This window comes from Manis javanica, chromosome 10 (genome assembly GCF_040802235.1).
Source record: "Manis javanica isolate MJ-LG chromosome 10, MJ_LKY, whole genome shotgun sequence".
Taxonomy (NCBI): Eukaryota; Metazoa; Chordata; class Mammalia; order Pholidota; family Manidae; genus Manis; species Manis javanica.
This window is the reverse complement of record NC_133165.1, coordinates 35,850,390-35,861,677: the sequence shown is the minus strand read 5'-3', so window position 1 is coordinate 35,861,677 and position 11,288 is coordinate 35,850,390. Positions and strand designations below refer to the sequence as shown.

Genomic DNA, 11,288 nt, shown 5'->3' with positions numbered 1-11,288 from the left:
TCCCCCTGGTGACTGTTTTGCATCCAAGGATGAGTGCCTCTGCATTGCAGGCCACTGGTCCCCAGCCCTGGCTAGAGAAGTCTACACAAACGGGATGGCAGGACCCCTAGTCTGCGCAGCTCTGCTCTTCTGCTCCAGGATTCTCACTTCCAGGCAGGGTGCTCCTGCTCCACTCCTCCGTGCTGGACTGTGCCCCTGTGCTATGGGGATGGCCCGCTTTTTCTGGCCACTTCACTAGGCCCCAACCGTCTTCAGCTGTGCCTCCTCCTGAACCCTGGGCAGGGCAGCGCCAGCTTCAGGTCTCCAGCAAAGCCCTGCACACATCGGTCACAGCAGGGCAGACGTTCACTCCTTCCGCAGGTCCTGCTCCTTTAGCGCCTCGCCGGGACCTGCGCTCACTGCAGACGTCAAGTGGGAGAAGACCGGGCCAGCGCCCCTCCACAGGGTCACAACGGCTCCTCCAGCTGGCTTGGGTGAGAGGGGCTCCCCGCAGAAAACGAGGCCCTTTCTCTGGGCGTCTGCGTCACCAGGGTGCGGCCTTAGAGCACTCACCCCTTCCGACGCCGCTTCACGCGTCGATTTACGCGACCCCGCCTGGTGTTGCCCAGCAGACTGTTGGCGCTCGGGAAAAGATGAATGAAAGGACGGGGCGGGGCGGGGCGCCGCCGGCTCGGGGCGGGACCGCGCAGGGCAGTTCCGCGCTGTCCGAGGCCCACCCCGCCCCCGTGCCGCAGCTCGGAGGCCCCGCCCCGGCCTGCCCCTCCGTCCCTCCCAAGGCCGTCGCGGCGCGGAGCCGGTGCTGGAGCCGGTGTCCGAGAGGCGGCGGCGCTTGCGCCGAGAGCCGCGAGCCCACCCGGGCCGGCCCGCGCTGTCCGCCTCCGCCTCCGCCTCCCGGGCCGGCGGCGGCGGCGGCGGCTGCGAACGAGCTTGCGGGGCCCGGGCCGCCCCCAGCCCCTGCCCCGCCGGGCCCCGCCCCCCGCCGTGTGCATGAGGTTGACGCTACTTTGTTGCACCTGGAGGGAAGAACGTATGGGAGAGGAAGGTGCGCGGGGCGCGGGGCCGGCCGGGGGCGCCGCACCGGGGGAGCGGGGTGCTCGGGAGTAGCGGGATGCCTGGGAGGGGGCCGGGCCGGGCGCCGTGGAGGCCGGGTCTGTCGCGAGGCCGCGCCCCTGCCTCCTTCGGGATGAGCTCGTCCTTCCGAAGCCCGCAGCCCCTCCCTGACAGGCTGCCACCACGTTTCCCCCTTCTCGGCCCTGGGTGGGCTGCCCTTCCGCCGGCGGAGGGCCTCTCTTCCCTTTCATCCCCGCCTTCCCCGATCACTCGACCAGCGACCACCTTGGTGGAGTCTCAGGCTCTGCTCGCCCAGCCCCAGGCTCCATCCTGTAGCTCTCTGCACCCTGGGCTTGCCCTGGGACCACCCCTTATCCAATCTCTAACCGGGCCGGGAAGAAGGAGACTCTGGGCAAACCGTAGCCCTGAGGCTCAGTCGCCTACCCGACTCTGACCTTGAGCGAGGCGCTACCTGCGAGGTCTGTTTTCCCCATGTGAACAATTGGGGGCAGGGTAGTTGGCTCCCAGTACTGGTGGTTGGGGGCCCAGATGGACAGAGTAGAGATATGCCTCCAGGGACCCGTTGGCAGTATGCTGGGGGCTCCCACCCCCTCTCCCTGCACCAAACCTGCAGTCTTGGCTGGGAGGATGACTCTCAGCCTCCTCTTCAGTCCTTCCCCCTTACTGGGGCCCAGGGTTTGGGGTTGCAGGACAGCTAGGTGAAGACCCGTCCTCCCTCCCTCCCCCCACCCCAAGATTCCTTCCCTGGGGTCTCCTTCCCTGGGTTTCCATCACACAGGCTCACCTTGTCCAATGCAGATCTCTACTGTGCCAGCCCTTCCAGCCCTGCCCTCCCCTGGGGCTACTGGCAACCCTCCCCACCCCCAAGGCCCTTGAAGGCCTACTTGGGACAAGGGTCCACCTGTCACCCCTTAGGCCTCTGGGTCCTCATGGGGGAGTAGTCTGTGGCCTGGGAGCCTGGCTATGTGACCAGGCAAGTGTTACCTTCTTCCAGGAATCCGTCTTCCCATCTATACAACAGGGAGGGGCTGGCCTGGGGGATCTTCCAGAGCCCACCCAGCTCCAAGGGTGCCAGGCCCCAAGGATGACTAAGCATGCCTAGTGGCCAGCTTGAAAAGGTGCCAGGCTTCCCCAGAGCAGGTATCTGGGAGTGCCCAACTCTTCTCAGGCCAGGGCAGAGCCAAGGTTCAATTGAGACCAGCACCTCTAGGCTTCCTGCCCTTCCCCTCCCAGGGGACTTCAGCCCAGAATACATCAATCCAGCCCTGTCCAGTCCCCACCCTTTGAAGGGCCCTCTTCCTGGGCAGGCAGAGGAGGTATGGGGCTGTAACAAGAATGTGACCTGCTGATATTTCTAAATCCTTTTTTCTTTCTCCCCATTTACCTTACCAGACCCTGAGTTGAAGAATGCTGTTGCGAGAGGGGGACATCTGAACCCCCTCTGCAGTTTACAGATAGTGAAACTGAGGCCCAGAAAAGCTTAGTAACTTAGCCAAGGTCTCAGCAAGACCCTCAGACCTACATCCTTTCTCCTGCTTGGCACAGTGACTGCGCGCGCGCGCGCGCACAAGGATTTGTGCAGGTGCACATGGAGTCAGCAGGGCAGGCTGGGCTGACACCAGACTGCACCTCCTGAGTGGGTCCTGACACGCTTCCTGCTCCTGCAGGAAGCGAGTTGCCCGTGTGTGCGAGCTGCAGCCAGAGGATCTATGACGGCCAGTACCTCCAGGCCCTGAATGCTGACTGGCACACAGACTGCTTCAGGTAGGGTGGGCTGGCCAGGGTGGGGGCCTGAGCAAGTCCTGCTAGAGGCTAGGCCAGCAATCCAGAAGGCCTGGCTATTCCTTCTTGTGCTGTCCCTGTTCGTGACTTCCAGTACATCCTTAGCCTCAGTTTCCCCATCTGTAAATGAGGCAGTTAGACTAGAATATCCCTAACGGCCTTTCTGTTTTCTGATTCTGGATCTCCGAGGACACACCTACATTTCCACCAGTATTACCAAGGGCTGTTGGCACCTTGGCAGGGGAGGAGGTGGAGGACCGTCCACCCCTGCCTTCAGGGTATTCATACTCCAGAGGAGTGAGGGAGACAAACCCAGCCTCAGGGGAAGCTGGGCCTCCCTCACCAGGCCCCAGGCTGGTTGTTAAGATGCATAGCCCAGTAACATCAGCCCCCTCCCACCAGATACCAACTCCCAAGTGTAGGAGAGAGGGGTCAGGGCTGGGGCTAAGCACATGGGGACCCAAAGATGGCCCACAACCCAGTAGGTCCATCCTGAGAGGCAGGTACAGGGGCTAGAGTTGGCTATAGGGACAGAGCTAGGGTCTCAAAAGATGTGAGATTTCCTGTATTGAGAAGTGTGGCAGGAAGAGATTCCAGGCAGAGGCCCTGGCAGGTACCAAGGGTGAAATGGTGACAGGACCTGACCCAGTGAGTGAACAGCAGAGTTCAGGCAGAGCACTGTAAAGGAGAGGAGGTGAAGCTGGGAGGCTCTGCTGGGGCTGAAGCCTCAACCACTAGCCGAAGGAGTTGATTTTAGGCAGTAGGAACCTCTGAAGAGGTTTTTTCTTTCTTTTCTAAGAATAATATGTAACATTTTCTTTTAGTAGGGGCCAAGCACTATCCTAAGGACTTTGTGTAGTTAGATACTCTGTTGTCTCTATTAATTCTTTTGACCAAAGTCAAATAGCGAGTGAGTGAAATGAACACCCAGTGCCCACCCTGACTGGTGAGGCCAGAAGAAGGGCAGGCATCATGCCCTGGGGTTCCTAATCAGGAGTTCACAAGGAGACCTTTGGCAGGGAGGGGAGAAAACCACTGCACAGAGACAGAGAATGGAAGCAGCTCATTTTGTTGGGAAGAGTGAGTTGAGTGACAATGAGGAGGCAAAGTTAGGATCGATTTGTGAAGGGCCCTGAAGGCCCAGCTAAGGACCTTCTTGAGGGAAGTAGAGGACCAGCAAAGGGTTTCAGAAAGCAAGGGAGGGATGTGGGTGGAAGTGCTATTGAAAAAAATGCCATTCCAGTGGGCAGATGGCAGTAATTTGGCAGGGAAGGGACTGTCACAACAGTTCAGAGATCTGAGCACAGAAGGTCTGACCTAAGATATTGACTAAAAGAGAAGAGACTTTCAGATACAGAAGGAACACTATTTTGGCAAGTAGTAGTCTTATCAGCCACCATCTATTGGGCACTCTTTTAATGTTCTGTCACTCAACTTTCACCATAACTGTGTGCACTGCCTTCCTGTGCCCGGCTTACACATGAGCAAGAAATGCAAGCTCAGAGAAATCAGATTCCTTGCTGAAAGTTGCAGTACTAAAGCCAGGACTCAGGCCTCTGTCTCTCTTCAAATCACTGCAGAGCTGAAGGGGTGAGAGGCACAGGGGGAGGGGTAGCCGTGGGGGCTGGTTACTGGCAGGGGCAAATTCCAAGGCAGTCTGATTTTTTACTCTGGGTTCTGGGGAGCATGGCAGGCTGTTGGCTCTGGAGGAGGTTGGGGATGAGCTGTGCCCGTCATATTGAGCTAAGGTGTGGCAGACTTCTAGGGTGGCAGTGCCCTGCCCAGAGCTGGCTGAGGTGGTCTGAGACGGGTCAGAGTTGGGAAGGCCAGAGAGAATAGCCCACTCAGGGTTGGCACCAAGATGGTGGATGGGATTTGGGATGGAACCAAAAGAAATCAGGGGAGGAACTTTGGAGACCCGGATGCGTGAGGTGCAGAAAGAGACAGAGCCCTGGGAGACGTTGGGGAGGACCAGGAGTTCAGCTGTGGAAGCCGCAGTGGGGAAGCGGTGAGGCCCTGGGCGGAGGCAGCAGGCAGAAGGCATGCTGGGGCCATCCCTGGCCTGACGGGGGCCCGGAGAAGCCTCCCTTGGTGGGGAGGGCCCACAGGCAGTAAGAGCCATGGCTGCTATGCTGCGGCTTACGTAGGTGTTGCTGTCTCAGTGGTGTGTGGTCTTCCCAACAGCCCCCAAGTCTAGGTGAGGCCAACAGTGTCCTCACCCTCATAATAGTTAGCAAAGCAGCTCAGAATAGAGTCACTACTTCCCTGGGCCCCAGGGCCATCACGCAGCCGGGCTCTGGCCTCTGCTTACTTTCTCCCTGGAAGCACCTTGTGCCATGAAGTGGGACAGGCATAGCCTCTGGGCACCAAGGCCTTGCAAGTGGGCGAGCTGCTTAAGTCCCACAGGATGCCTCTGGCATTAGCACTGGGGGCCACTGTCACCCCAGGTCCCACTCCCTGTGGGCCCCACCTCCCAGAAGGGTACAGCCAGGCCCAGAGTGGTCCAGGCTTCCCTTTGGGTCCTCTGCTTCCTCTGAGAGGTCCCTTCCCAGAAGGCTGCAGCACACAAGCCCTGGTAACATCTCCATGGAGGCTGGGTAGGCAGGCCCTCGGCAAGGAGGGGTGAGCCGCAGCTAGCACGGGGGGCTGGAGCCCAGGCCAGGATACAGCCTCCCCCTCTTCGGGGGACCCTTCAGGCCAGAAGGGTAGCTACCCATGGAAGTCAGCCTCTGTTCCCCCGGGGAGCGGCACGGGAAGGAAGCAGCTGCTTTAGGGCTTCTCCCTGTCCCCATGCCTTTGTCAGAGCAGAGGCCGAGGGTTGTGTTGGGTGCCTTTCGGTAGAGTTCGGGACCACAGTCGGGGCCACAGCTTCCCTGCCCGCAGGGAGCCTCAGCAGGAGGCCCAGCAACTGCTTCCTGTTGCCGGCTTAGACCAAGTCCCTCAGCTCCCTCTTCGCTGCATCCTCATCGTGTACGTGGTGTGGCCACGCTAGCCCCACCCTCTACAGCCTCCAATCCTGAGCGCCTGGAGTAGGATGGGGAAGCAGCCAGTGGGGCCCACCCCGGTGCTCCCCGCAGGCCTCCAGAGCGCCCTGCTGTAGGGAGCTGCAAAGGATGATGACCTCGGCCCTGAGAAGGAGGCGTGTCATCAGAGGGGCCAAGTAAGTGGGAAGCCCCCTGCCCGCTGCCGCACACCTCAGGCAGCCCCTGGGGTTAGGGCTGAGGCTGGAGGCAGCTGTGGGTCAGACCTACCTGGGTCTGGGATGTGGGGCAGAACTGAAACTCCTTGGTCACTGTTGCCACCTGTTGAGGGGAAGCAAGCCGCTGTTGAAGCTGCTGGCCCTTCTGGTACAGTCTCCCTGTGAGGCTGGTCCTCCAGCTGCTCTCCCTTCACCCCTGGTATCCAGGGATGTGGCCCTTGGTAGAGGGCGCCCCTGAAGGGGATGGATCTGTCATTGCAGAGGTTGCCGCTGCCCTCTCGCCCAGCCTTCTCATGCCCGCCCAGGGCTCCGTCCTCTCCTGCCCAAGCCTGGCTTCATCTTTGCCTGCTCTCAGGGATGGGGCCCCATAAGGGGGTGGACATGACTGTCCTCCAGGAGTTCCTCTCTGTCTGGTCCTGGCCCATCTCTACACACCCTCAATACCTGGGACTCCTCTCCTGACATCCTTTGTGGGGGCAGGGGCATGTGTGGGGCACCCTTAGAGCCACGCCTGCCTGCCCCACATTCCTCCTCTGGCACCTAGCCAAGTGTGGGCCTATGGGGTGAAGGGACAGACAGGGTGAAGGGACGGACAGGGTCACAGGCTTCTAGGTGCCGTCCATCAGCAAAGTTCCTGGGTGCCAGCCACTGAGCGGCTATGTGAGCCTGGGCTAGATCCCCGATCCCTTGTTCCCAGTTGGAGATGGAGGCCCAGCTGGGTGCCCTGGAACAGTTCTGAGGATGCTGGATGGGGGTGGGGAACTGTTCTAGGCTGAGTGTGGGCAGTAACACTCATGTACTCTTTGGGTCCAGTGTTTGAGGATGCCTGGCCTGGGACCTCCAAGAGCCCTCAGGTTAATGGCAGAGACTGGTGGGTCAACAAAGGCTAGTGGCACAGACTGCATGGGGGTCGGCTGTGTCCCAGCTAGGCCTCTGTGCACGCTTAAAGGAAGTGGTGACCAGGAGGCTGATTGCATTCATGAGCCCTCGGCTGCAGCGGTGTGGGTCTTCCAAGGCTGCTATAGTTCCGAATGTTTGTGAGTGAGTGAAGGAGTAGGAGTCTGCAGGGGAGGAGAGCTTTCCCTCCCTGGAGGAAGGCAGCTGCTCCTGAGCCTTCACCACCCCACCCACGGAGAGTCAGGCGGGCCCCTGCTTCCTGCAGCCTGACAGCCAAGCATGAGGGGGAGACTCCCACCGTGACACTGCTGTGACGTCTGGTTGGTGGGTGGAAGGTGAAACGAATCACTGATCAGCAGAGTGTGGGGTGCCTCCCCAAGGTCATGGAGCAGCGTGTGCCTGCCTCTGCAGAGCCTACTTGTCCTGTTGCAGCACCTTCCCGCTAGGTGAGCCCCATCTCTGTGCATCCACCCTCCTGACCCACCATAGTAAGATGCCTGCCCCTCCGGGCGACCAGGGTCAGCCAGGCTGTGGGCTGGGCGGAGTGCGGGGCAGGAAGGGCTGCGGATGACGTGGTGGCTCCCGGCCAGCCGCTGCTTGCTGCTTCCGCTGCCTCTCACATCCCAGGGCCCTCTCTCTGAGGCCTCCCCCTCCGCTCCCCCTCTCATAGTGGGAGCTCATCAGACACCCTTTTCCTGGACGCACCCCCACCCAAGTGCTTCTGAACCCAAGCATTTTGTGCCTTCCACCCCCAGCCCCTGGCTGTGGTCCCCTGCCCCTCCCCTCAGGCTCCCAGACAATGGGGAACTGGCTGGATCCTCTTAAAGGGACAGTGTCCCACCGGCTCTCTGCTGCTGTCCTCGCCCCCCTTGCCCCCCACGCCCCCAGCTCTCTAGTTAAGGAGTAGTCAACAGCCAATGAGCCTGGCTAATGAGTACAGTCCGTGAGAACTACCGGGTGCAGGCTACAGTAGGGTGGAGGGCTCCCTGGCTGCCTGGGGGATGGGTATACTCAGGTCCCAATCTTTCCTGGATCGTTTCCCTGCTGAGCCTTGAGCTCTGAGCCTGGGTCCTCCTGCCCTTGTGTGATCTTGGCTCATCTCCCAGATGGTCCAAACAGCAGCAGAGCTGGATGGATTCTCTGCACAGTATGTACTCTGACCCAGATACACCTGTGCACTAGGACCCTGGGTCAGGCTCTTCATAACCCAATGGACTTGTGCCCTTGGGGGCTCAGTGGGGATCCTGCATTTCTGCATTTGCTCATCCTGACTCTTGGTCTGCTGGTCCCCATAGAACCCTGATGCTTGGGTGGAAAGAAGCCAGGCATGTAGGTCTACTCCTGGCCTTCTAAGTGGGATGACACCTAGAAACCAGTATATCATTTTTCCCCAGTTGCCTTTCAGGAGCCCTACCAGCCAGGCTCTCCAGGTCTCCCCTGGTGATGGGGCAGGGGAGCTTGGCCCTGCTGACCTTGGACTTCTGGACATTCTCTGTAGAGCATGACTACTCTACTGAGGGAAGGTGTGGGGATGCAGGCTCTGATGGGCTGAGGGGAAGGGCTGTGCTGAGCCTTCTTATGACTGGCAGCACCTGGAGATCCCTCCTCTTGACTGATCCTGACTGGTCTGTACTGAGAACTTCTACCTTACAGCTTTGTGAGACAGGGAGTAGCTTTGGGGGGCCTATGGCACCCATCTGTGCAACCTTGGGCCATTTAGAACCTTCAAAGCTCATCTGCCTCATCTCTAAAATGAGCATAGCTGTTCCTGCTTCTTGGTGGCTTGTGAGGATTAAGTAAATTTGGCTAAGACAATGGGAGGGTGCTAACATTTAGTAGGTCTTCACAGCTCCAGCAGGTCTCTGCCACCTACAGTAGCTGGCCCAATCTGCCTCCACATTGCTGGGGGCAGGGGAGGGAGAGGAAGCTTGCTAAACTGGAAGGGTCACCAGGTCCCTGCTTTATTCAGCCCCACCACCTGAATCCTCAGCTCTCAGGTTCCATTCCACCCTCCACCTGACAGATGATCAGGAGCCAATCACTTGGGCCATCTTCCTTGCACAGCAAGAGAAAGGCACACGGATGAGGAGGACCTCTCATCCTGGGGCTAGCAGGTAGACCTGACACGCTGGGTGCAGAACTGCCACGGGTGAGTGTGCAGGCTGTGCACTGCATATAGGCTTGCAGCCTGGGGGCCACCCCTTACTCCACTTGCTACGCCCTGTGCCCCAGCCCAGGCTGCTGGCGCCCAGGGGGCAAACCTCTCTTTTATCCTTAAAAAGGCACCTAGAGACTGTGGCAAGGCCCAGCAGTGGGGGAAGGGGCGGGAGTGGGCCACACTCAGTCAGGCCTTCTTCCCGCCAGGTGTTGTGAGTGCAGTGCCTCCCTTTCACACCAGTACTATGAGAAGGATGGGCAGCTCTTCTGCAAGAAGGACTACTGGGCCCGCTATGGCGAGTCTTGCCATGGGTGCTCAGAGCACATCACCAAGGGGCTGGTCATGGTAAGCGCCCCTCCCCCACTCACACAGTTCCCTGGGAATGCTTGTGTGTGTGCATGTGTGTGCCATCCTACTCACAGGCTCCCTGCTTCCCCTCTCTGGTTCTTTCACTGGTTCTGATTCCCCCATGCCTTCTGAAGGCACATCTGTCTCTCTCATCAACCCCCCATTTAATGAGCGAGCTCAGCAGCTGTCCAGCCAGGCTCCTGAGGTTGTTTCATGGCTTCCCTCCTGAGAGGGGGCTGTGGGGAGGAGTTATGGGAGCTGGGCAGCTGCTGAGCTGGGTTGCCCCTCCTGCCTCCCCACCCAGGTGGCCGGGGAGCTGAAATACCACCCCGAGTGCTTCATCTGCCTCACATGTGGGACCTTCATCGGTGACGGGGACACCTACACACTGGTGGAGCACTCCAAGCTGTACTGGTGAGTGCCCTGGCCCCTCCCCAAGCCTGCCATGCCCACGTGTATCACAGGCCCACACTAGGGCCCTTTCCCTTCCCCTAGCAGGGCAGTCATTAATAGAAGTGATCGTGTACAAGTGACTGGGAAATAACACACAGGAGTTACACTGAGACAGCCCCCTCAGACATCAGCTGTCTTACGGACATCTCTCTACAGTGCAGTCTGGTGCTCACCACCAGAGTTAGATCTGATCCTGCAAGCTCAGGGCCCACTCCCAACAAGACCGGCCTCACTTCAGACACCAGCCCCAAGTTCAGGGGTCCCCAGGTTACTCCCACTTCTGACTGGCTACAGAGTCGGGATTCTCACAACCTCCTGAGATTTGATCATTTGCTAAACAACTCAGAGAACTCAAGAAAGTGCTATATTTAGGATTACAGGGTTTTTTTTTTTTAAATAAAGCATTCAAATTAGGACCAGACAGTTAGAGACCCAGAGAGCAAGGTCTGGGAGGGTCCCAAATACAGAGCTTCCATGCATTGTCCCTACTGGAATCAGGGCGTGTGACACCCCCTCCTCTGGCATCACTGGAGTTTTTATTAGGGTTTCATTATATAGGCATAATTGATTGAATAATTGGGTACATGATTGGATTCAATCTCCGGACTCCTCCCCTCCTTGGAGGTCAGGCTGGGTCAAAGCCCTACCCTCTAATTCCATGGACGGTCTTTCTGATAAGGAGCCCCCATCCTGTGTCATCTTATTAACATAAACTCAGGTATGGTCTGAAGGGTTCGTGAGAAACAGAGACACTCCTATGCCAAGTATTTAGAGCTTCTTCCCAAGAACCAGGGACAAAAACCAGACAAATTCTTTTATTATATGATTGCTGATAAAGCTGGATTCCAGGGTGGCATGGCTTGATCCCAAATGGATTTTTAATGATTTCCTCCTGAACTGGATTTATCAGCAGGCCTTTTCCTGGACAGCTTATAGCATGACAGAGAATAGACAAATCCAGAATGACTGAGTCCCAGAGAGGGACAAGGGCTGGGCTGGGCACGCTGGCCTCCGGCTCCCAGTCTCCTCCCCCTGCCATGGGGAGCAGCAGGGGAGGTGGGGAGAAGAGAGCCTAGGGCTGGGGGATGGGGGTGGTAGTGATGCTGGTGACTCTCCTGACACTCTCTTCTTCCCACCCTTTGGGGCCCCACCCCCTGTGGCTCCTACAGTGGACACTGCTATTACCAGACTGTGGTGACCCCCGTCATTGAGCAGATCCTGCCTGACTCGCCCAGCTCCCACCTGCCCCACACAGTTACCCTAGTATCCATCCCAGCCTCAGCTCATGGCAAACGTGGCCTCTCAGTCTCCATCGACCCACCTCATGGCCCACCAGGCTGTGGCACAGAGCACTCCCACACCGTCCGTGTCCAGGGGTAA

At 58.7% G+C, this 11,288-nt stretch overlaps 1 protein-coding gene across 8 annotated transcripts in view; it reads left to right on the top strand.

The window, feature by feature from the left end:
- The first annotated feature begins 776 nt into the window (after positions 1-776).
- LIMK1 (LIM domain kinase 1) overlaps positions 777-11,288 on the top strand; it is a 33,330-nt gene continuing 22,818 nt past the window's right edge. For 2 of the 8 annotated variants that reach the window (XM_037003034.2, XM_073215192.1), the window contains exons 1-5: positions 779-1,042; positions 2,739-2,835; positions 9,314-9,452; positions 9,760-9,869; positions 11,078-11,284. In XM_037003034.2, coding sequence (XP_036858929.2) covers positions 988-1,042; positions 2,739-2,835; positions 9,314-9,452; positions 9,760-9,869; positions 11,078-11,284 — 608 coding nt within the window. In that variant the 5' untranslated portion in view covers positions 779-987. Of the gene's footprint in view, positions 1,043-2,738; positions 2,836-5,911; positions 6,014-8,972; positions 9,099-9,313; positions 9,453-9,759; positions 9,870-11,077; positions 11,285-11,288 lie in introns of those variants that run through there. The other 6 variants (XM_037003033.2, XM_017662297.3, XM_017662282.3 and 3 more) reach the window with 5 other exon arrangements.